The sequence below is a fragment of the Equus caballus genome, chromosome 19 (genome assembly GCF_041296265.1).
Source record: "Equus caballus isolate H_3958 breed thoroughbred chromosome 19, TB-T2T, whole genome shotgun sequence".
In the NCBI taxonomy this organism is placed as follows: Eukaryota; Metazoa; Chordata; class Mammalia; order Perissodactyla; family Equidae; genus Equus; species Equus caballus.
In genome coordinates this window covers 42369965-42395908 of record NC_091702.1, presented here as the reverse complement: position 1 = coordinate 42395908, position 25944 = coordinate 42369965, and the positions used below count along the sequence as shown (strand labels likewise).

The following is a 25944-nucleotide window of genomic DNA, read 5'->3' as shown; positions in this document are numbered from 1 at the left end:
CATGACACCAAAATAGTTAAGAGGTAGACACTAACCTACACAACCTGGCAGTGATCTTGTCTGGTATTTTCTTTGAAATTCCAGTCATTGAATCATGGAATTACCAGGAGTGGAAGGACCTACGATCGCCCAGTCCAACCCTCTTATTATAAAGAGCAGACTGGGGCTCAGGGAGGGGAAGTATTTGCCCAGTCCCTGGGTTAATGGCTGATCTGGGACTAGAACCCAAGGTCCCTACACCCTCTTGAAGGCTCCTCTGCAGCACGGAGCAGCCTCTGCACTGCGCTCTGGAATCAGGGTGCGGCCTCTGTGTCACCGGACAAGCGAGCACAATGGCACAGGTGCTAAACTTATGGACAAGGAACTTTAAAGGCTCAAAGCGCTGTGTGGCATTGTAGCTCCTGCCAGGACCTGCTGAGGCAGGTCCGCTTTATGCAGAAAACCCAGCTCCAAGCAGGCCACACCCATCGCCTCCAAATCCCTCCTGAAACAGGTTCTCTCATACCCTGTCAGAGGGAGCAGACACTGTTACAGCTTTTTAGGGGAGCAGTTTGGCAGATTTGAATAAAATCTAAAATCTGCACACTTTTCCACCTAGTACTTTCACATCTAGAAATTTTTGCTAAGAATTACTAGTGAAAGGATGCAAAGATATGTGCAAGATTACAAATGTGGCTTTGTTTATAATAGCAAAAGTCACAAGCAATGTGCACACATGCATTTTAGTTACTTTGGGGCAAAAGACTGAAGTACAAAGACTTCACTTTTTTATATCATCCACTTCCGTACTGTTTGAATCTACTATGAATATGTATTACTTCCATAATTTAAAAGAAACAAAAATTAAAAGGACAAATAAACTCTTCTCTGATCTGGAAATATGTTCAGACTGTGGCAAAGCAAATTACTATTTGTGTGTGTTTATATTATTGAAATTTTTACATTGAGCAGATATTGCTTTTACAGATATTAAACCCAGCATGAAAAAAAATTCCTTCCCTTGGCTCCTACTGCCTTCAAAATAAAGAAAAATATCTCATCCACTAAGCAGAGACAACAAATTGTCCCAAATGCCCATTCTTCCCTTGTTCTACAGCAGCAGAACCCCTGACCTTCAGCAGGGTACCTATTGTCTCAGAGTACTGACTACATTTCCCAGCCTCCACAGTGGCCAGGGAAGGCCATGTGACTAAGTTCTGGCCAATAGCGTGAGAGTACAGGGGCTCTGTGAACAACTTTTGGGTCTTGCTTGAAGCACACTCTGTTGGTGAAATTGTGTGGAAACAGGTACTGTCATACATTGCTGGTGGGAATGTAAAATACACAATCCTTATGGTGGCAAATTTGAGAATATCTTTAAAAATGACAACATATTTTATAGACCCTTTGACACAAGAGTAATCTCAATCCTAGGAATTTACCCTAAAGATAAACCCCCAATAATACAAAAAGACATATGCACAAGGTTATTCATTGTGGCATTACTTGTAATTGCAAAATATTGAAAAACAACCTAACTGCTCACATATAGGGGACTGGAGGAGTAAACTATGGTCCCCCGCACAACGGAGTATTATGACGCTGTTAAAAAAAAGTGAGGAAGATCTCTGTGAACTCATAGGGTGCGATTTCCATGAAACATTGTCAATTTTTTTTTTTTAAAGTGCAAAAGGGCACACATAGTATGCAAACATTTGTGTAAGAAGGGAGAAAGGAGAGAATGGAGTGGAAAAGATAGGTGGTGGGAGAGTAACACTGTTTTGAGTACACCTTTTTATACAATTTTGACTTTACAGCCTTGTTAATGTTTTACATATTCCAAACAAATTAAATCAACAGGAACGAGGGGGAACAAAATACAAACAAATACATGAATCAAACTGTATTTCAAATAAATAGTATAATGATAAATAAAAAGAGAATTAATCCAAGTAACTTTTAAACATAGTACTTGGTATATGTTCAGTCAATAGATAAAAAATACTTTAAAAAAGTCTTAAGCTCAACAGTGGTGGCCACAGTAGAACTCCGGTCAGGACAACTTGCTGTGGGAGCAGTTGACAGATGGTCTCTGGCTGCTGCACCGTCAGATCCACTGCGGCCTGAATGCCATGACCACAGCCACGGGCACGCTAGCCTGGGCTGCTGTCAGATGATGGCTGAGCACGGCAGGCATGCTGGGCCATTCCTGCCTGAGGCAGGTCTCCTCCAGCAGGAGCCCTTCGCTTGGGGTTCCCCATCATTCTAAACGGGATGCCCTGCCTGGACTGCAGTCAGAAGCTCTGCCCACCTCATCCCCTTCCTTCCAATGCCTTTTCACTGACCTGCATCGCAGTCTGCGTTCCCTGCCGTTTCCTGTCTCATTCCCCGTTAGCCATTACGGGCATTTCCCAGATCAATCTCTTGCACATCTAATCCTATTTTGGCATCTGCTTCTTGGAAGATCTGAGCTGACACAAAAACTTAGATTTGCTGTTTGTAATGGTATGAACGTAGCAATTCTGAAGCGATTGTGTGTGTATTATAGGATTAGCCAAATGAGAGTAAATACATTGACGTAGTTGCGAATCAAGGTCCTAATTGCAGGAGAAGGAAGAAACGAAATGGAGTGAGAGAAGCAAGGAAGAATGCTGTCATGTTGAATTGGAATAGGAGGTCAGTATAACCTTATGAATGTGTGATATTTATAAGAATGTAGATAGGGGATATATAGACATAAATAAATATAGTGTGTGCATATATATATGTCTGTCTGATTATTTATACATCTTTTAGCTCTCTCCACTGAGAGAGACAAGGAGCAGCAATGCCCTATTAGCAATGAGCATACCTAATGCCCAGTGTTGGTTTCTAGATTCCATTAAAAGTAACCAGGTACAAACACATGTCTACAGAGATATGTATGTGAATGTTGATAGCAGCATTATTCATAATGGCCAAAAATCCAAACATTTTTATCCAAATATCCATCAACTAGTGAATTAATTTCTTTTTCTTTTTTTTTTTTTTGAGGAAGATTAGCCCTGAGCTAACATCTGCTGCCAATCCTCCTCTTTTTGCTGAGGAAGACTGGCCCTGAGCTAACATCTGTGCCCATCTTCCTCTACTTTATACGTGCGATGCCTATCACAGCATGGCCTGCCAAGTGGTGCCATGTCCGCACCCAGGATCCGAACAGGCGAACCCTGGGCCGCCGAAGCAGAAGGTGAGCACTACTTAACCGCTGTGCCACCAGGGCGGCCCTGTGAATGAATTTTTTTAATGTAGGATATATCCATACAATAGAATACTATCCAGCAGTAAAAAGGAACGAACTACCGATACATTCTACAACATAGATGAATCTCAAAAACATTCTGCTAAGTGAAAGAAGCCTGGTACACAAGCCTATGCGTTATATGACTCCATTTATATGAATAGTCCAGAAAAGGCAAATCGAAAGAAATAGAAATCAGTGGCTACTTAGGACTAGAGGTAGGTGTGGGTAGGTGTGCAAATGGTCAAGAGGGAAATGTTTGAGTGATGCGAATGTTCTAAAGGTGAATTGTGGTGATGGTTGCACAACTCTCTAAATTGAGGGAACTGTCTCCTAATTACTTTTGCAGGCTCATGTCCTAATTACTTTTACAGTGCTTCCCTTCATGCACCCTAAATTCCACTGGATGAGTCCCAAAGGAGCCTCATGCTTCCAAGCATTCGCTCAGGTCATTCCTCTCTGTCTCCACCTACGACAGTATTGTTCACTCCCCACGGCCCAGAACAAATGTTACCTCCTCTGTCCTGCCGGAATCAATCCCTTTCTTCTATGTAGTCTCATTAAAAATTCTTTGCACAACCCTGAGAACCCTCTTCACTCTAATTCCTCCAGCTGTGTCTGTGTATGGTTGTCCCCTCACCACTGGACAGTGAGCTCCATGGGGGCAAGGACCAGGTCTTAGTCGTCTACAGCACCTAGTAAAGTGTCAGACACATCATTAGCATTTAGCAAACGATGAATGAATGAATGAATGAATGAATGGACAAAGCTATGAAGAACAAGTGAGACTGAAGCAAATGGAAAAGGTGTGGGCTGTTTTAAGTAACAGATGAGCCAGTTGTTAGGAAAGCAATTAAAAAACAACAACAGAACTTTGCCCAGGTCCTGGGCAGTACAGGTGTTAAATATTCAACTTGAAGTAGGATTCTGGGAAGATGATGGAGTAGGAAGCGCTAGAAATCTGTCTCCCCACCTAGACCACAATGGCACTGGCAGAATCTGCCTATTGTAACTATTTTGGAGTCTGTCGAAGGTTTGCAATTTCCAGCGGAAGATTTGGATGGTAAATTGTGGCTAATTTTGGCCACTTCTCTTCAACATAATATCGGAAGTTGTAACCAGAGCAATAAGGCAAGAAACAGAAATGAAAGGCACCCAAATTGGAAAGGAAAAAGTAAAATTATCTGTTTGGAGATGATATGATCTTATATGTAGAAAACCCTTAAGATTCCACACACACACACACACACACACACAAACTGTTAGAACTAATAAATGAATTCGGCAAAGTAGCAGGACACAAAGTCAACTCACAAAAATCAGTTGTATTTCTATACATGAACCACGAACAATCTGAAAAGGAAATTTTAAAAACAATTCCATTTACAATGGCATCAAAAGAATAAAATACTTAGGAATTAACCTAACCGAGGGGGCGAAAGACTTGTACGATGGAAACTACAAAACACTTCTCAAAGAAATTAAAGAAGACGTAAATAATGGAAACAAATTCCAAGGACACGGATTAGAGAACTTAATGTTGTTAACATGTGAATATTACCCAAAGTAATCTAGAGATTTAATCCAATATCTATAAAAATCTCAATAACATTTTTTGAAGAAAGAGAAAAACCTATCCTAAAATTCATATGGAATCTCAAGGGACCCCAAATTGCCAAAACAATCTTGAAAAAGAACAAAACCGGAGGACTCACACTTACAGATTTCAAAACTTACTTCAAAGCTACAGTAATCAAAATGATGCGGTACTGGCATAAAGACAGACAAATGGACCAATGGAACAGAATAGAGAGCCCAGAAATAAACCCTCACATATATGGTCAATTGATTTTTGACAAGGATGCAAGACCATTCAATGGGGAAAGGACAGTCTTTTCAACAAATGGTGCTGGGAAAACTGGGTATCCAGGTGCAAAGAATGAAGCCAGACCCTTACCTAACACCATATACAAAAATTAACTCAAAATGGATCACGGACCTAAATGTAAGACCCAAACAATAAAACTCGTAGAAGAAAACATAGGACAAAACTTCATGACATTAGATTTGGCCATAGTTTCTTGGATACGACACCAAAGGCATAGATAATAAAAGAAAAATAGGTAAATTTGACTTTATAAAAATTTTAAAATTTTGTACATCAAAAGATACTATCCACAGAGTAAAAGGCTAACCCACAGAATGAGAGAAAATATTTGCAAATCATATATCTGGTAAGAGATTTATATCCAGAAGATAGAGCAAACTCCTAAAACTCAACAACAAAAAACAACAGCCCAATTCAAAAATGGCAAAGGACTTAAATAGACATTTCTCCAAAGAAGATACACAAATGGCCAACGAGCACACGAAAAATGCTCAACATCACTAATCATTAGGGAAATGCAAATCACAACCACAATGAGATACCACCTCAAACCCATTAGGATGGCTACTATCAAAAACCAGAAAACAGGGGCCGGCCCCGTGGCCGAGTGGTTAAGTTCGTGCACTCCGCTGTGGTGGCCCAGGGTTTTGCCGGTTTGGATCCTGGGCGTGGACATGGCACTGCTCATCAAGCCATGCTGAGGCAGCATCCCACATGACACAACTAGAAGGACCCACAACTAAGAATACACAACTATGTACTGGGGGACTTTGGAAAGGAAAAAAATAAAATCTTAAAAAAAACAAACCAGAAAACAAGTATTGGCAAGGCTATGGAGAAAAACTGGAACTCTTGTGCACTGTCGTTGGGAGGTAAAATGGTACAGCCGCTGTGGAAAACAGTATGGCAGTTCCTCAGAAAATTAAAAATAGAATTACCGTATGATCCAGCAATTCTACTTCTGGGTATATACCCAAAAGAATTGAAGGCAGAGTCTCAAAGAAATATTTGTATACCTATGTTCAAAGCAGCATTATTCACAATAGCTAAAACATGGAAGCAACACAAGTCCCCATCAACAGATAATGGATAAGCAAAACATAATATATCCACACAGTGGAATATTATTCAGCCTTAAAAAGGAAGGACATTCTGACATAGACTATAGCATGGATGAACATTAAGGACATGATGCTAAGTAAAATAAGCCACTCACAAAAACACTGTGTGATTCCACTCACATGAGGTACTTAGAGTAGTCAGATTCATAAAGACACAAATTGTAATGGTAGTTGCCAGGGTCTGGGGTAGACGAGAATGGGGAGTTATTGTCTACTGGGTATAGTTTCTGTTAGATAAAATGAAAAATGTTATGGAGATGGATGGGGGTGATGGTTGCCCAGTGATGTGAATATATTTAATACCACTGAACTGTACACTTAAAAATGGTAAATTTTACGTGAATTTCACCACAATTTTTTTAAAAACCCTCCAAAACAATGACAATGTGTGAAGGACAACAGTGACAAAGATGACCCATCTCTTACCTTCATCAAGCAGCCAGCAAACACAAGGAAGCCTTTTGAATGCAGATGTTTGGCCAAGGAGAACCCAAATCCAGAGTCACAGCCTGTGACCAGGACAGCTTTGCTGCCAGCCTGTTTCAGAAGGTTAGACTCACATTAGGAACCCAGGATCCCGAGTCACAGTGACCAGGCATCCTCTGGGCAGCAACAATTCGTGCTTCCTGCGTGGGACAGGCCTGGCCCTCCCCGCCTGGCTCTTTCTATCTGGAGAAGCACCGCGGTATAGTGGAAAACACTTGGACTCAGATTCAGGAGACCAGGTTCTAACCCAGACTCTGCCACCAACTAATAATGTTGTTGAGGGAAGTTACTCTCTTTTCTGGACCTCAGTTTCCTCATCTACAGTCACCACCGTTATCACCACCACCATCACCACCATCATCACTGTCATCTCCATCATCAAAGGTAGCATTTATTGAGCACTTACTATGTGCAAAGCGCTGTGCCTACATTATTCTTATTTAATTCTCACAATAACTTCATATAGTAAGTATGGTTATTACACCATGTTGCAAGTGAGGAAACAGACATTTTTTAAATGCCCAACGTAGTTAGGAATAGAGGTGGAATTGAAACCAGGGCTGAGAGATTCCAGAGTCTAAACTCTTAACCCCTAAACTTCATTTAATGGGGAGGCGGGGGCAGTGGTTAAGTGAGTGAGGAGGTGACTCCAAGGATCCTGGAAGCACTAAAACCCTGATCTGAGGGTGGCTCAGGGCCTGGGGGCCCAGAGGGAAGGGCTGTGACCACCTGGCTGGTTCCCAGGTAGCTGGGCTGCCACTCACCGGGTTCACCACATCAGCATACGTGCGCTGGCCCGCAGAGTCAAAGGAGGTAGGGGAACACAGCAGGGGGCGTCTGCAAGAGAAAAGGAAACCCTGAGCAGAGGGTGTGGTCACACCCAGACCTTGTTCCTGGGGCAGAGGCAACTCAGAGGCCCCTCAGCCAGCAGCAGCAGCACTGACTGTCTCCCCACCCCAAGCCACTGAGGACAACCTGCTGGTCCCACTGAGGGAGAGGGGCTCTTTCCTCCAGGCTTGCTAGGCTGGGAGGAAGCAGGCCAGCAATTGCAGGGGCCATTTCTGCCACTGTGTGGGAACAGCCGTCCAGTGACATAGCTCTGTTCGCGAAGCTTTCTGCAAATTCACCGTCTTAACCCTTAGGTTTCATGCTGCTTCCTGACATTTTTTTTAATTAAAGTTTTTATTTTGAAATAATTGTAGATTCACATGCGTTTAAACAATACAGAAAGCTGTCCTGTAACCTTTTACCCAATTCCCCCCAATGGTAACATCTTGCAAAACTACAGTACAGTATCATAACCAGGATATTGACATTGATGCAGTGAAAATACAGAATATTTCCATCACCCCAGGGATCTCTCATGTTACCCTTTTATAGGCACACCCGCTTCCCTCCCACCCCACATCCTCTTTAACCACGAATCGGTTCTCCATCTCTATAATTTTGTCATTTCAAGAATGTTACATAAATGGAATCACACAGTATGTGACCTTTTGGGACTGCTTTTTTTCACTCAACATAATGCTCTGGAGATTTATCCAGATTGTTGCGTATATCACTAATTTGTTCATTTTTTTTTGCTAAATCCATATTCCATGGCATGGGTGAACCACAGATTAACTGTTTATCTCTCAAAGGACATCTGGGTTGTTTCCAGTTTAGGGCTATTACAAAGAAAGTTGCTATGGACATTCCTGTACAGGTTTTGGTGCCAACCTAAGTTTTCATTTCTCTTGGGGAAATACCCAGGAGAGCAACTGCTGGGTCACACGGTAGATGCATGTTTTTTTTAAGAAACTGCCAAACTGTTTTCCAGAGCGGCTGTAGCTTTCTACATTCCCAGCAGCAATGTATGAGCGAGCTAGTTTCCCCACATTCTCACCAGCATTGGATGGGGTCACTATTTTTTAGTTTATCCAGGCTGATAACTGTGGAATGATATCCCATTGTGGTCTTAATTTGCATTTCTCTAATGGCTAATGACGTTGAGCGGCTTTTCATGTGTTCATTTGCCATCTGCATATCCTCTCTGGTACAACATCTCTTCATGTCTTTTGTCCATTAGAAATGTCTTCATATTCTAATTGGATTATTTATTCTTTTACTATTCAGTTTTGAGAGTCCTTTATAAGTTCCAGATGCTAGTCCTTTGTTGCATATGTGGCATGCAAATATTTTCTCCTAGTCTGTAACTTGTCTTTTCATCCTCTTAACAGGGTCTTTCACAGAGGAAAATTGTTTCATTTTGATGAAGTCTGGTTTATCAATTTTTCCTTTTATGGATCATTTTTTTAAGGATGCTGCACACAGTTTACTGTATAGTAAAAACCTATGCTCACAATTTTTCAAAATATTAATTTTTAAAATAATAACCCTAGACACTGGAATCATACTTTTGGTGTCAAGTTTCAGGACTCTTTGCCTATCCCAAAACCTAGGTTTTTTTCTAAAAGTTTTATAGTTTTACGTTTTGCATTTTAAGTCCGTGATGCATTTTGAGTTAACTTTCACATAAGATATGAGACTTCAGTCAAAGTTTGGTTTTTTTGCCTATGAATGTCCAATAGCTCCAGCACCATTTTTTGAAAATGCTATCTTTCCTCCATTGAATTGCTCTTGCACCTTCGTCAAATACCAGCTGGGCACATTCATGGGGGTCTCTTTCTGCGTTCTCTATTCTGTTTCATTGAGCTATGTGCTCCCATCTTAATATCTTAATTTTCCTTTTCAAAATTGTTTTAGCTATTCTATTTCCTTTGCTTTTCCATATATACTTTAGAATAATCTTGTCTTTATAAAAATCTGACTTGGATTTTGATAGAAATTGTGATAAACCTGTATATCAATTTGAATAAAACTGACATCTTTAATATTTTTGAGTCTTTCAATCCCTAAATATGGTATGGGGTCTTCATTTATTTAGATCTTTGATCTCTTTCATCAGCATTATATAGTTTTCAGCATACAAATTCTGTACATGTTTTGTTATATTTATATCTAAGTATCTCATTTTTTGTGCAATTGTAAACAGTATTATATATAATTTTGATAACCACAGGTTCATTACTAGGACATAAAAATACATTGATTTTTGTGGGTTATCTTTTATTCTGTGGCCTTGCTGGACTCACTTATTAGTACTGGGAGTTTTTTGCAAATTCCTTGGAATTTTCTATAGAGACAATCATGTAATCTGCCAATACGGACAGTTTTATATCTTCTTTTCCAATCAGTATGACTTTTATTTCCTTTTCTTGCCTTATTGCACTTGCTTATTGCTCTACATTTAATCAGTAGTGAGAGCAGACATTCTTGACTTGTTCTCCATCTTAAGGGAAGGCATTCGGTCTTTCACCAGTAAGCACGTTAGCTGTAGGTTTTCTGTAGATGCTCTTTATGAAGTTTAGGAAGTTCCCCTCTATGCCTATTTCTCTGAGAGTTTTTATCATTAACAGCTGTTAAATTTTGCTTTTTCTGCACTGATAGATAGGGTCATGTGATTTTTCTTCTTTGGCCTGTTAATTTGGTGGATTATAATGACTGATTTTCAAATACTGAACCATCTTTGTATCCCTGGAACAAATCCACTTCTTCATGGTTTATAATTCTTTTTATATATTGCTGACTGCTACTTGCTAATATTTTAAGGATTTTTGCATCTATATTCATGAGGGACATTGGTCTGTAGTTCTCTTTTTTTGTACTGTCTTTGTCTGGTTTGGGCATCAGGGTAATAGTAGCTTCGTTAAATAAATTGGGAAGTGTTACTGCCGGGTGGCGACAGGTTCCAGCTCCTCAGTAGGTCTCCCCGGCTGGGAGGGGTTGGAGTGCCTCATTACTGCTCCCCATATGTGTGGCAGTGTGTGGTCTCATTACTGCTGGGAGGTAGAGAAAGTACACTCTGACAGTCCCCCACCCCCACCCCAAGCAGGCACGGAGCCTTATTATTGCTGGGGGAGAATGAAAGTCCCAGTCGGAGGACTGGGGTCCCTCACTACAGCCTGGTGAAGGCGGGAGTCTAGGCTCAGCATTGCCCTCGCTGGTGTCGGCAGGGGTAAGGCTACAGCTTTTTCTGTGGTGTTCGGCTGGAGTAGAGTGGTTATTGTCCAAAGTTTTCCATCTTGCTAGGCTGGTTCTTTGGCCAGAGAGAGCAAACTGCTGCTGGGGCTTTTTGTGCCTGAGCTTTCTGGCCTTTCTGGGTTGCCTCCTTCCTGAGCTCCAAATCTGGGATATATGAAACGAAAAGAAAACGTAGAAACTCATACTGTGTTGTTTCTGGGGTCCTGAGGTCCCTAATGATCTGCCTTCTTCTCTCCATCTTTTACAGTCTTTTTACGCTTGTTGTATATAATATCCAGGGGTTTTAGTTGCATTTAGAGGAAGGAATAGAGGTCCCTGGGGTGGGCAATAGGAATTTCTTCCCCACTGTGCTCTAGGTGATTCTAATCTGCAAGCAGTGTTCATAACTGCTGCCTTAAAAAATTAAAAAAGGACTTTTCCCTGCTGGGGCTTCCTTTTTGAGCCTCTTCACTGCCAAGGCCCTAACGTCTCTGGGGTCCAAATCAGCTCTAGGCCACAGCCCAGCTCGGCTCTTCACTCGCAAATACCCATTCTTCTCATGCGCCTCGCTAACAAAATTTTGTCTGCGGGTAGCAATGTGCCCAACTATTTCCAGACTCTTTCCAGGCACTTCTTTCCACCTACCCGGTGATAGTGTGCCCCACCTCTGGTCAATAGGTGCGAGCATCAGTCTGCAGTGACTGCTGGGAGAGGTATGCTCGTTGCGGGCAGGAGCAGCTCCTCCCTTCCTCCACGTTACTTTGCCTGGACTGAAGTGGAGGTGGAGGGGCATCTTGACTCTCTAAGGTGAGAGCCGCCTCAGGATGACGGAGCAGAAAGAAACAAGGAGCCTGGGGTCTCAGAAGCCACACCAGCCTTCTGGGGGTCTTTGCTCCTATTAGTGTGATGCAGCCCTGATACACTGGCTTCTCGGGGCTAAAAGTGTCCCTGAGAGGGTTAAGCCTAAATCCCATAATACAAAATAGTGTGCATTTCCCTGGAGGGTCCCCTCTGCCCAGGAGGATCTTGCCGTGGCAGCAAGCTGCTGGTCAATCAACCAAACCACTTACTCCAACCTCTAGGCCAGTCTCACAGGTGGTGCAGTGAAACTCAGGATGGTCAGTAAACTCTCTGAGGGTGGAGTCCCAAAGCGACGGCTGCCAGATTCAGAGGACGAGAGCTTGCTGATTTCCATCCTAACCCAGAAGGGCAATCAGAGAGGCGGACAGGTGATGTCTGGCACTTCCCCAAGGGCCTGTGGAGGAACCTGCTTGTCCCCAGAGCCCTGGCATCCAGGAACTTGCCAGGCCACATCTGAGACGCCACCACACATTGGCCAAGGCATTAATTCTGGCTGCTTTTCCATCTTACTGGTCTGAAGCTCTATCGTTTTTGTTTCTCCCATCATGAATCGGCAACAATAACCAGTAACCCAGCTTTCTGCTGAGAGGTGTCATGAGTCAATTTGACATGCCTAATCTAACAAGATGGGGTTAAGGAGGGACAAACGTCAGTGACACAAGCACAGCTTGGGAGAAATACGGCCTCACTCAGCAGCATCGTGAAAAATATTTAGTCTGGCGGACCATGAATCACAATTGATGTGGCTGCCAAAAGAAGCTGTGTGAGCGCAGACTGGACAGGGATAAGGGAGGCCAGAGCCCTTCTCCACTCTGCCCAGGTCAGCTGCCCTGGAGGATTAGGTGTCATACCTGGCCATGCAGAGCTGAGCACTGGGGCTGAGCCAGCTGATTTGTGTAACCAAGATCCAGGAAGCAGTATCCTGGGTAGGGAATGCATTGGTAAGTCACCTGCCCCAGGGGGTGCCAGAGCCTTCTGGCAAAGCTGGAGATCAAAAACCTGAAAGAGCCAGTGAACCCAGCAGCTGTCAGGTGTCAGGGTGGGGGCTGTATCCAGGCACTCCTGGAGAAGTTTTCATCTGGACAGATGCTGTGTACTGGGTGACTGCTGCTCTGAGGCTCGTACACCTGGGGGGTGTTCTGTTCAGGGCACCACATCTCAAGAAGGAGCACAGGCCAAATGGACATCATCGAGGTGGGAGACCTGGATGCTGAGTGGGGAAACCAAGGGAGATCAGCAATGAAAAAACATGCAAATGAAATAAGAGAAGTGGGCGGTGGGGGAGACTGGGGTGGCATGGTGTCTCTGGGGATTAGAGAGTAACTTGTTCAGTGTGAATACAGAGGGCAGACCCAGGAACAAAGGGGTGGCATTTACAGGAGAAAAGATTTCTGCTCAATATGACAAAAGACTTTACAATAGCAGTCTCCAAAGACAGGAGGCCTGATGTGAGAGGTACTGACTGCCCCATGGCTGTGATGTCACTTGTTAAGGATGCTATCAGAGGATCTACCTACAGGTGAGGACAGGAGTATGAGGCCCTTTCCAACTGAGATTCAAGCAAAATGATCAGGCTTAAGTTTTTTCCCATCCAAAGACCTGCTGTTTGCTCAGGCATGGGGATCAGCCACCAGTCCATCCTCCTCATACGCCTGGGTCTCTCTTCCTGACCTCTGCTCACACCTTTGCCCTGAGGACAGCTCACGAACTCCGACAAAGCTCTGCCCTTGACCACCCTGCCCCATCTCCCTCAGCCTAACCAGGTTATATCTACAATCCTTCCAGAAGATTCAGAATCTCCCTTTGACAGCCTTTCCTTCTCCGCAAATGAGCCTGAAGCTTGACTAATGCCTCACATCCCTTTAATTTGAGGATTAAAACCTTTGCAAAAGTATTTTTAACTTCCTTTGGAATTCTTTTTTTTTTTTTTTTTTTTGCTGGGAAAGATTTGCCCTGAGCTAACATCTGTTGCCAATCTTGCTTTTTTTTTTCTCCCCAAAGCCCCAGTACATAGCTGTATATTCTAGTATTCTAGTTGTAAGTCCTTCCAGTTCTTCTAGGTGAGCTGCTGCCACAGCATGGCTACTGACAGACGAGTGATGTGGTTCCGTGCCCGGGAACTAAATCAGGCCACTGAAGCAGTGCATGCTGAACTTTAACCACTAGGCCATCAGGGCTGGCTCCCTTTGGGATTATTTTATTGTCTATAAAAAATAATCTCCAGAAATCCCTAAAAGCCACTTTTGAGACACATTTTGCCATTTCTGTGAATCACTCGCTGAAAAAAAATTGCAGTAAATCTTCCAAAATCCCTTCAACAGAGCCACGCTCCATTCCCTCTTCCATGGGATGTCACCTTTGCGAGAGGGACCATTTTAACTCCTTCTTCTATGGTGTCCTCTGGTACGTGAGGCCATCTCCAACCAAGCATCTGTATCCCGTGGAAATGCTTTTAAGCAAATGCTGCTAAAAGCCTAAATGCATGTTCTTCCAAACATATTTATTGGCATAGAAAAGATGCATCAATTTTCTAGCTGCTGGGACTTTGAATTTAACTGGACACTCAGCTTCATTCCCCGCAAATATAAAAGAAATAAAATGGTATTTCTTATTTTTTCCCTGCTGTGGCTGCAAAAGAAGAAAATGAAGGAGCTGAGCACAGTGAATCCCCTGCAAAAGGCTCAGAAGCTCTTGAAGAAGAAGAGCTGAGGGGCTGGCCCCATGGCTGAGGTTAAGTTCGCTGCTCTGCTTCAGCAGCCCGGGGTTCGTTGGTTCAAATCCCAGGCGCGGACATGGGACTGCTCATCAAGCCACGCTGAGGCGGCGTCCCACATGCCACAACTAGAAGGACCCACAACTAAAAACATACACAACTATGTACCCGGGGGGCTTTGGGGAGAAAAAGGAAAAAAATAAAATCTTAAAAAAAAAAAAAGCGCTGCTTGTTTAATTTGTCCTTAGCACTTTCTCGAAACCACACAAACAGTTCAGTGAAGTCTCAGGACACTTTAGTTAGCCGGTTTCATGTGTAAGGTTTAAAAAGAGCAGTTACCCAGGAGATCAAAGTAATAAGATGTGTCACCATCCTGTGCCTCCTGATGCCATGCACAGAGAAGGGCACCACCTCACTTGGCTGGGATTCTTCCAAACATGCCTACCTGAATCTAAACACGAGGAACGTCATACAAACCCAAACTGAGAGACACGCTTCCAGAGTGCCAAGGTCGTGCACCACAAAGACTGAGGAACTACCCACAAGGACTGAGAAAGAGACCAAGGAGACCTAACTAAGTGCGCTGTGGGGCCCTGATTTGTTTCCTGGACCAGAAGAAGGTCCATTCGTGGGCCATTTGGTGAAATCTGAATCAGGTCTGTCAATTAGTTAACAGTATTATATCAGCGGTAATTTTCTGGTTTCGTTGATTGCACTCTGGTTTTGTAAGATGTGAACATTTGGAGAAGTTAGGTGAAGGGGAAACAGGAACCCTTTGTACTATTTTTGCAACTTTTGTATAAGAGTAGAGTTATTTCAAAATAAAAAGTTAAAAAAAAATAAAGCAGGAATGAAAGATCTTCTTGCGTGCCCTGTGTGCCTGGGAAGGTCTCTGTCTTCTGAGCACGCCGTTGAATTTCCTTTGCTGGTAGATGGTGGGTATTGGGAGACATCTTTGAGAGGCAGCCCTTCTGACCATCTGCATCGTCGTGTGTGAAGAGCTGAGCTTCGCCTAGAAAGTGTGATCCTCAAGGGCACCCCCATCCTTTCATTTCTTACCTCGTTCCATTCTCTCTTTCATAGAAATTCAGGGTTCTCCCGGGGAGCTGTGACAGGGGTCTGGAGAGGCGGGCGGTCAGCATCGTGGCCACAAGAGGTAGGATGGTCGGCCTCCTCCTAGCAGGTTCTGAAACACAGAATGTACCCTCAGCCCGGCCCTGTTGCCTTCAAGGAGTTAGGCAGGAGTGGCTCTGTCTGTTTGACCCAGGTCTGGTCACGGTACCAGGCAGGGCCCTCCTGCACCTCCCTCTCAAGCCACAGCCTCATGTGATGGAAAGAGTCAGGAGGCCGGGACATCTATTAATCTGGGTTCTGGTTCTGGCTGTACCACCAACTCATTGGGCAACCCTGGACAAGTCATCACCCAATTATTTGTAACATGAGGCGGTTGGACCAGCCCAGTGATCCTAAAACCAGGTTCTGCAGCAAACACTGGGGGACTCAGGGACCTAACTCTGACTGTGTGGGTCTCATTCTCTCGTCTGTGTCCCCCACATCCAGTAAAAATCCCTCAATTTGCCCACATGCCTCTGCAGGCAGCTTTTCTAGCCCCATGTCATGTGCCATTTGACTCAGCTCCCCACCCCTCTCCCCAACCCCACCAAACAGAGGGTCTGGCTCTGAGGCTGAATCATCAGCAACTCATTGCAGCACGGAGACTGGAGCCATATGATGAGACACGCTTTAATCTACCTAAATTAAAACACACACACACGGTCTCCCCCACCACCCCCATTTGAGGTTAAATCAACCTTATTGCAACAAAGCCATGTATCACTTGGTGTAAACTTAAGGTTACCCAGCACCATGACTAGTTGTGCGTTACTAACTGTTGATCAGCGTGTGCATCACTTGTCCTCCTGTTCTGGTGAAATCTGTTCTGGTGATGCCTCCTGGCCTGAGTTAAGGCAGGGGAGGCTGGGAGGGAGTTGAGCTACACAACCACGGCTGGGGGAGCTGTTGCTCTTTTGCTGGTGAATGCTCCAGGCCTATCCTTTGCACACAGGTCTGTGGTTTGTTAGACTGTTCTTATCAGTAACAGGTCCTGCCTGGGAGGCAGCTCCACCCCTGCCCATTTGCTCCCCTCCAAACCTAACTGATAACCAGCCAGGGCCAATAGGTGTGTAATTAGCCCATTTACTAGCAACCCCTGCAGCATTAGCTGCAGGAGGCAGGTGGAAGCGTTTACTCTGTTTAATCCTCAGGAAAGGTAAACAAATAGGGATCTCTGGGTTTGTCTGATCTTTCCTGGACCAGCTCACCACACTCCTTCTCAGCCATGCAGCCAGAAGGATCTTTATAACACCAGGCAGTTTACGTGACTCCCTGATACCTCCTTCCCAGACCTGGTGGTGTGGCCTCTGCCTCCCTTTCCAACCTTGTCTGGTACCACCCTCCCCTGTGCTCCCTGCGCTGACTTTCTAGAAGTTTCTGAAAACCAACTCTTCCCTGCCTCAGGTCCCCTAGCCTTGCTCTTCCCTCACTCCATGTGGATCCTCCGACTTCAGAGACACTGTCCCCAATCCTCCATGCAACACACAGAGGTTGCTCTCTACACGATCACTCTTCAATCCAAAATGATCTTGTTTCTTTCCTTTATCTTCCCTTCTAGATCATAAGCTCAGTGAGGCCAGGGGCCTTGTCCATCTTGCTCACCGTGGAATACCCCGTGTCTAGAAGAATCATGACACAAGGAGGCACTCAGTGAGTCTCTGCCGAGTGGGGATGAGCTGTGTGCTTCCCCTCCCCACCCCCCACAGAGCACTCTGGAGCACTTAGCCTCCTAAAGGTGGAAAGTCAGCCTGTGGCCAAAACAGAAGTTTCCATGGCAAGCCCCTGGCCAGCAACAGCAAAATGGAGCCCAGACGGACCCTTTAGGGAAGGCACAGGCCCATGTTGGGCTCAGATTCCTTGCCCGGGTGCCCCCTCCCCACCCAAGTACTGACCAGCTGGCTGAGCACACCCATCTCCACCCTCTCCCGCCACGACTGAAGTCAGAGATCACCAGCACTGGGTGGTTTCAAGTCCAATTGTCTGTAAGCAAATCCCTTTCCATCCCTCTGCCCAATGCCTGGGGCAGCGAATGCTTCCATACCATCTCCAAATAGGGGCCTGCTTTCAATTTTGTTTTCCTCGGAGTCAGCAATACCTAAAGTGCTGAAGGCAAAATAGCCTGAAATGCAGGAAAACTCAGTCCCTTGAATAATGCACTATTCACCGCGTAGTCTCACACAGGGAATGGTAGAAATTTAGATTTCTTCCTCTTCCTCTTTTTTAAGTTTCTGAAACAGGCTGTGGATTTTCACTCCAAACACAATGCCACAGGCAGTGGGATTCCCACGCACTCCTCGGGGTTGTTTCCCATCTTAAGGCCTCGTGCCGGGCTTTAGTCTCCGTAAATATTAAGTTCTCCCCTTGAAAAACCACTCCCTGGCCTTCTGGTTTGGAAACAGAAATGGTTGTGGGAAGTGGGTGCTGCGAGGAGGAAGGCAGAGCACCTGTGGGCGGGATAGTCTCCTTAGCCTTGAAACTCCATGAGCGGCCCCAGGGTGACCTGGCACAGGGCACTTGACTCCCAGTGACCAAATTTATAAGATACGGTCACAAAATCAAGATGCTCACATATCAATCTGTAATCTGGGAGAAACTGTTGTAACACTGGGAACACTTGGGTCTGTTCTCAGGGGCCCTTCCTTTCCGTTGTCAATGCATAACCGATGCATAACCTGTGGAAGGCACCCCCGCATCAGAAAAATGGTGTGTGCATCCTTGTCCTGACGCTGGGCTCCCTTGTTGCATTCTGACAGGACTATCCTGCAGAGGACACAGCTGGTCGCATTCCTGTGGGTCAGGGGCAAGGTCTCGCGTGCAGGAGGCAGGCATTCCCAGTACTGACATCCTCGGAAGAGGCAGGGGGTCAGCAGGAAACAGGAACTCAGGAGGAGGCCTTAGGCAGGAAAGAGAACTCAGGTGTTCTGGGTTGGGCCTTGGCACCACCGAGTGGGAAAGGAGGGCCCTGTCCCACTGAGGCGGGCAAGCTGGGTTCAGGCAGGGAACACCCCATGCAGGGACCCCACGCTGAGGAGCTTAAGACCAGTGAGCTACGTGAGAATCCCAGGTCTGACAACTGGCAGCCTGCCTCCGACATGTTGCACTTGGCTGCTTTGTTTGGCAAAGCCTAGTGTTAGAAAAGGTAATGTGACTAGGCAGCTGAGTTACGCTTTAACTCAACTCAGTACAAACAATATGCACTTACTATCTTACGCCTACCCAGACCTTTGTTAGCTGCCTGGACACCATGGGCATTTGGGTTTGAGATCCCTCACCAGAGAGATGTATGTTCTCCTTTGGCTATTTCCCTTCTGATCATTTAGCACAGTCTTGCCTATAAGCTCCAGCCCAGCTCAGCTACACATGCTAACTGCACGGTAAATGGGGGCTTCCTTGAGGCCGTGCAAAAGGGAAACCTGACAAGTTGTAAAGCCCTCATTCAAAAAAGATGCCTATTATTCCTTCGAAAGAGAACTATTCTGAGCACTACAGAGGAGCAGCAAATGACACAGTAGATGATGTTCTTATCACCATTTTATCATAAATGCAGAGGTGACTCTCATATAGCTGTGGTTAACAGAGACCTTCAAGAAAAGCCAAAGCCTTAACCAAGTGCAGAGAAGGTAAACCTAACATGACACTTTGATTAGTCTGAGAGACACTCTCATCACCAGATCACACTTAGGTCGTGGCCAGTTCTCCCCAGACAACCTATCACAGACATTCTCTGCAGTGGTCACCTTGTGGGTGTCTGCCTGCTCAGCTGATCCCTGTCCTCTCAGACCTGCCTCTTGCCCTTAGGATTTGGCCTCTGCAGCTGTAGTTGGTCATGAGACCTCCCCTCGGGCCATGGAGGACTGGGTCAGGGAGAAACACCGACCCAGGAGGGACCTGTCATTCTGTGCCCTGACACTGAAAGAATGCAAATCAGCCTCTGTGGGGTGAGGTCACATCATCCGGCTGCTGGAGGCGGGACAGCTACGCTCGCTACAGTGAGTCTGCAGCCAGAGAGAGATGGAGAAAGCCAGTCTGCAGAGAGAAGGCACATATGCAGAAAGAAGCAGAGATGGAGGTGGAGAGAGAGAGAGAAGCAACAGAGCCTTGTGAGCTTTCCTTGGGGCAGCTCTACTTTTGAGGGCCAGCCACCCTCTGGTCCTCCAGCTCTGTCAGGCAGGCTATGGCTTTATTCTCCATGTCGATTAAGCAAGCTTGAAGTTTGTGTTGCTTGCAGCCAAAACAATATTTACTAAAACATACTGAGAGCAGGTTCTTTCTGCAGATCATTATTACTAGTTCTTACTGTTGCCTCATCATTTTGAGAATGATGCCTTGTAGATCTTGCAATGCCCACAGGAACATGTGCCTCCCCCGCTCCACTTCTCATCTGTCCTCCAAGAGAAAGTGGTGCCAGAGCTGTCAAAGTTGCCATCATTACAACTGCCAGCTGAAGCAGCCCTTCCAGCCCCAGGAGAACAGGGCCTGACTACCAAATTCAATCAGACCACTAAATGACGCAGTCTCAGGGCTCCGTTCCTGGTCTCTTCTTGCCACCATGGTGAGCTCTCATAGCTTTAAATATGATTTACATGCTGCCAACTCCCAGATGTTTATCTCCAACCAGCCTTACGTATCCAACTGCCTAGTCACCATCTCCACTCGAATGTCTAATAGGTAGCTCAAATTTAACCTGTCCAAAATGCAGCCTGTGCTATGGCCCTGAATACCTACTCCTCTCAGTCTTCCTCACTCTTGACTCCTCTCTTTCTTGCATACTCCACAGCCAAGCTGTCAGCAAATCCTGACTCCACCTTCACAACATATCTAGGATCCTCTGCTACCATCTTTGTCTAAGCCTCTATCACTTCTGGCCTGGATTATTGCAACAGCCCCGCAACAGGGCTCCCTGCCCACTCCTTCCCCAGTCCCCCTTTGCACGCTGCTCAACACCGCCTGCATAAGCCTGAGAAGCAGAAATCAGATCACGTCACTCCTGTACCAAACTCTTTTTCAGAGTAAAAGCCAAACTGTGTACAGATTGCTTACACGGCCCTCCATGATCTGGGTCCCCGTGACCTCCCTGACCTCATGCCCCCTTGTTCACTGCACCTTGGCCATAATGGCCTTCTTGCTGTCCTTCGAGTGACAGGCAACCTCTTGCTTCAGGGCCTCTGCCTTACTTTTCCCTCTTTCTGGAATGTTCTTCCCCTCACTCTCCACAGGGCTCATTCTCTCACTTCAGCCTTTTCCTCATATGTTTACTCAGTAAGACACTCCCTGACCACCCCCGCAACCTGACCCGGACCCTGACATTTTCTACCCCTCCTCCCTGCTTCCGTTTTTTTTTTTCTCCTTGGCAACTTACAAAATTATAACATTATACACATTATACATAATGTAATTATTTAACTTATTTGTTGTCTTTCAGCCCCATTAGAATGTGAACTCTGAGAGCAGAGGGTTTTGTCTATTTTGTTCATTATTGTATCACCAACACCTAACAGTAGCCTGCACACAGGAGGCACATAATATGTGAATGAATTAACAGAGTTTCCAGTAACTCTCACTGGGTTAAGAATAGACTAAGGATGGACAAGGGTAGAAGCAGAGAGAGCATTTAAAAGCTATGGCAATAATCCAAGGACACAATGTACAGTCATGCAGGCTGTGCACTGCACAACTCCAGTGAAATGTGACAAGGTGCTCCCTGGAGATATACAAAAGGGCAGCCAGCCCTGGTGGAAACCGTGGAGGTGATTCGAAGTGGTCAGAATCTAGCTATGTTTTGAAGGTAAAGCCCTGTTCCATTTACTGACAGATTAAATTAGGATGTGAAAAAAAGAATCAAAGATATTCCCAAGACTTTTGGCGCAGATGTAGAAAATGACATTAGCACAAGCGACAGATTCAGGAGCCATTCTATTCCTAAGCCCCTACCACATTTCAAATCAGAGTATACAGGCTGGGCATCCTGGTCCTCACCTGGCCGCTCCAAACCCTATCTCCAACTACACATTTCTCATCTACTCGTCAGACCATTTGCTACGCCATCCCACAACAAGCCCTGTACTTTCCAGTTTCCGTGCCTTGCTCATCCTATACCAAATCTGACTTCTTTATCTGACCAAGTCCCAACTGATTCAAATACCTCCTCAGAGATGCCTGTCCTGATCCTCTAAATAAAAATCAATCTCTTGCCTACATTCACATTTCACACCTTCCTACTGCGCCTCTGTCATAGCACTCCCGGAGGCAGGGTAGGATTAGAGGTATTTATGTTTATAACCATTCACAGCCCCCATCTAACAGTCATTCCCCTCGGACGGTGAGCGCCCCATAGATGGATCCCGTGGCGAGTCATTGAATTCCGGCTCCTCCAAAATATCTACTCTGATGGCTGACAGGAAGCAGATGCTCTATAAATGTGTATTGAGAGAATATGAAAGCTACACAAATTTCAAAGATCAGCTTCCTCGCCCGCCAGAAGTATATGCCCTGTGCACAGCCCGGCTCCACCGCTCTGGTAGAAAGTAGGACATTTGCTGCCTCGTAAAGGATCTGGGCAGCACGAAGCCTGCGGGCGGCCCTCCATAATGAAATCTGTGCCTCCGCAACCCCACGCAGGGTTAGACAGTGACTCTGCAGCAGCTGACTATGGGCATACTTTGGATGACTGGATGGAAAAAGCGGCGGAGAATTCAACGTCGGGCGCAGCGCCAAACCCGCCCGGAGCAGGGCGCAGCCGGCAGGCGGCCGCGCTCACTGTCCCAGGCACTAACCCGCGCACCGGCCGAGCGCGGAACGCCCGAGACGCGCAGGCGCCGCGTGGTTCCCGCCTGTCGGGAGGCAGGGAGCGGAGGGGCTCGGCCCGAGCCGCGCTCCCATTGGCTGAGGCGGCACCGCCCAGACAAAGCCCTCCAGTCCTCTAGCCGGCGCCCGCCGTAGCTCCGGCTCTGCCTGACCCGGGCCCACCGGCACCCCAGCATCCCCAACCTGCCCCCGGGGCGCCTCCACCTTGTTCGGTCCTCCTCCTCCCCCGGTCCTGCGGCCTGCCTGGTACTCCAGCAACCGCCCGCTCAGTTCGTGCTCAAGGCAGCCGAACCGGCGGCCTGACCGCCGCCCAGCCTCCAGCAGGAGGGCAGGGAGCCTTCCCCGAGTCCTAGAGGACGCAGCCTCGTGGAGGATGCGGGAGCAGGAGGAGGGATGCGGGTCAGAAAGACGGAAATGCGGTGGAGAAGGCAGCAGTGCCCGGAGCCCGGGGCTGGAAGGCAGGACTCCTGGCTTTGGTCCTGGCTCAGCCTCGGACTACGATGTGACTGACCTTGGGCGGGTTCCTTCCCTTCTTGGACCCGGGGTCGCCTTCTGCAAAATGCGGCGGCAGGGAAGGATGAGTACTGAGGGTTTCACCTGGGAGCCTCAGGGCAGCGTGTTCGACCTGGGCCTCTTCCTTCCGAGCACATTGTTCCGAATAATAAATGCCAGGCCGGGCTCCCAGAGCGCGGACAGAAGGCCCGGGAGAGCGGCGGGGAAGGACCACCTGAGGCTAAGACGGGTCTGGGCGGGATCCGTCCATCTTCTTAACCTTATTCCGCCACGGCCGTAGGGCCCAGCCTACAGGACTCAGCGCCCCCTTCCCCAACCGCATCCCTGCACCCGTCTAAGGGGCCACGCAAGGCCAAACCAAACGGAGCAGGGGGCGCCGGCGCATCCCACCCGAGCTGCAGCGATGCGGACCCCTCCTCTTACCCCAAACCAAAAGAACAGGGGACTCCGGCTACGGAGGGCTCAGCTGGTGAACTCACCTTAACTCGGGGCTTCTTAAGTACCCGCGCTCCTGGCTTGGACGACCGAGTGGGGGCGCTGCCGCCGTCTCCTTCTCGAAGCCCCTCTACCAGTTCCCACCGCTGCGGCCTCAGCTGCCGGGATGCGCCCAGACACCTTGGGTGCGCGCGTTAGGGCTGCGCGGGGCGGGGCCGGCGGCGGTCGTCGCGGGGGCGGGGAGTGCTCCCGCCCCTCCTCTTTAGCCCTCGGTTCCCCTAGTCGCTAAGCACCCAAACCCGGCGCTCATCTCCTGCACCCGTATCCCCCTCGTGGAGCCGGCTTCCGAGGCTTCAGCGCGGCGGGTAGGGAGGAGAAGGTGCCGCTCCAGGAAGTGAGGAAAAGCCTGGTGAGGGCGAGGGTCCTTCCAGGTCCTATGCATCTTTGCTATCTTTAGAGCTCATCAGGGTTGGTTGGTTGGTTTTTATATTTGTCTTTCGATCAGTTGAAATGTATTTAAAGATTTTCTCCTAAGGGTCTTTAAAAATAATTTAAGAATAGCACAGCTTCCCAGAGTTTCAACAATAGAACATCAGAGGCCAATCGGCCACAGATCAGGCTGCCCCGCCCCCACACCCACACCCACCCCGCTCCCACCCGGCTAAGTTTCCAGGGCAGGAAACAGGCTGAGGAGAGAGGGGGAACTATCGGAGCAAATTAGCTGCAGAGCTATATTTAGGTCAGATTACCGAGAAGGACTGATTGGAAAAGGACCAGGCAGGCAAAACCCTGAGGGATGTACTGGCTTGTGAAACTTAAAAGAAACCTGGCGTCTCTGGTCCATGAGCTTGAGGGCTGAGGGTCTGTCCTCCTTCTTTATCCCTGGTTCCTGGCACAGAGTCCTGAAGACTGGGAGAATCATGAAGAGACTGTGCACTTGGTTCTGAGTGCCCATTTCACAGACCCTCAAGCCAGAGCACGTGCTTCAGTGCTGTGTTTCAGAATAGTCACTCTGTACATCATGCGAGAGCCATAATAATAGATCACTAATCACCAGGTTACACTTTGAGGTTATGCATTGCTGGAAAAGCAGTTAATTAAAGGAAGAATTAATATTCCCACCTAGGAAAACCATAGATCCTGACTTTGGATGAGAATTAAATGGAAATATAGTTCTGTTTATGGAAGACAGGGAAAGGACGTGTGACCTGAGGTCTTATTAGATTCCTCCTGTGGCTGACCTCTCATCTTCCCAGCCCATCATTTTTGTTTGTTTTGTTTTGTTTTCTGTTCACTTATTTATTTTTACATTCCAGTGGTGAACTGAAAAACATATAACTCTTCTTTGCAATAATATTTTGGTCTTTCTCAACTGACTTAGGTATCCTTTTTCCATGTTCACCAGGGCTGCATTTTTTTTCCTCTACCATTTAAGAATAGCCCCTCCTTGAAGCAATTTCATTTCCACTTTCACAAAGTTGCCCTTTCCCTATTTATAGGATTCCCAAAGCTCAGCTAGCTCATCTTTTTACTCCAGCTTTGCTTTGACAGCCAACTGCAGACAGGTGTGACTCAAGAGCACCTTGCCTCAGCGGCACTTGCTATCTTCCAGCCTCAGGGCTCTGTCACTGCAGCCTGGGACCCCTGCAGGAACCCACTGCCCATTCTGACATGTGCATAAACCTGGAAGTGCAAAGAAACTAACACTTCATGGGACAACCCTTGACCAAGGCAGACAGGAGCTGGTGGGGACATACTCCACTCTTCCATTCTTCAGGTGAGCAGTTCTGGGGCACGTCCTATACAGATCCCAAGATGATAGAGTTCCCGATGCCCATATAGTGCCCAACTCGATCAATTCAATAATGCATCCCGTGATTGCCTTTCTCTTTCCCTCCTTGCCTGTTTGACTCTTCCCAGTCTTCCACTCCTGTTCCTGGTGATTGATTCCCCAAATAAACTACCTGTACACGAATCCTTGCTCAGGCTCTGTTTTAGGGGGGAACCCAGATTAAGCCAATGGTTAATCCGAAAGAGGCATCTCAGCCCACGTTTCAGACCTCATTCTCCCCAGACCTTTCCCAACTCTGTTAATGAGGAATCATTTGTTTGCTTTGAGCTTTTGCTCCTTTTATTTCCCAGTTGGCCTGCCCTCTGGGGCATCGCTAATTAGCTCAGAGGTAGACAGGAAGTGTCAGAAACTCCCAGGAGAAAGGGCCCCTGAAGGGCTGGGATTCAGTGAGAGTCCGACAAAGCCATCGTCAGCCTCGCCTTAAACTTCTCCCCTGCTTCCAAGGTCCCGGCTGCTGACTTTAGAGAAACTCTCAGCTCTGGGGTTGAACATGGAAGCAGAGACAGTGTGGGACCCAGGTCACTCCCAACACAGCGTGTGCCAAGATTCTGTCTCCTTCCTGCCCTCCCCTTACCCCCACCTCCCTGTAAAAGCAGTTCCTCTGCCTGGATACAAGGTTTCGGGCCAGGGTCTTTGGCACCTAGGACATTTCATCTCATTTCAACACCAAGAGGGTGTTGTTGCAAATTACCAAGCTAGGTTTAGGTGGGAAAGAGCCCTTAGTCCCTGCCTTCAAGGAGGGAAATGAGACAGGGACATAAGCTAAATGAATCATAAGTCCGTAAGTCTTCTAAAAGAGGGGCATGTGAGTGTAGTGAGAGTTCTGGCAGTGGGTCAGGA

The 25944-nt window shown here is 46.8% G+C and overlaps 1 protein-coding gene across 1 annotated transcript in view; it reads right to left on the bottom strand.

Moving 5' to 3' along the window:
• The window catches only part of BDH1 (3-hydroxybutyrate dehydrogenase 1), a 40585-nt gene extending 16937 nt beyond the window's left edge, over positions 1 to 23648 (bottom strand). The window contains exons 1-4 of the mRNA XM_001500860.5: positions 23297 to 23648; positions 15447 to 15573; positions 7516 to 7588; positions 6692 to 6802 (exon numbers count right to left, since the gene is read on the bottom strand). Coding sequence (XP_001500910.1) covers positions 6692 to 6802; positions 7516 to 7588; positions 15447 to 15529 — 267 coding nt within the window. The 5' untranslated portion in view covers positions 15530 to 15573; positions 23297 to 23648. The remainder of the gene's footprint in view (positions 1 to 6691; positions 6803 to 7515; positions 7589 to 15446; positions 15574 to 23296) is intronic.
• Positions 23649 to 25944: the final 2296 nt, after the last annotated feature.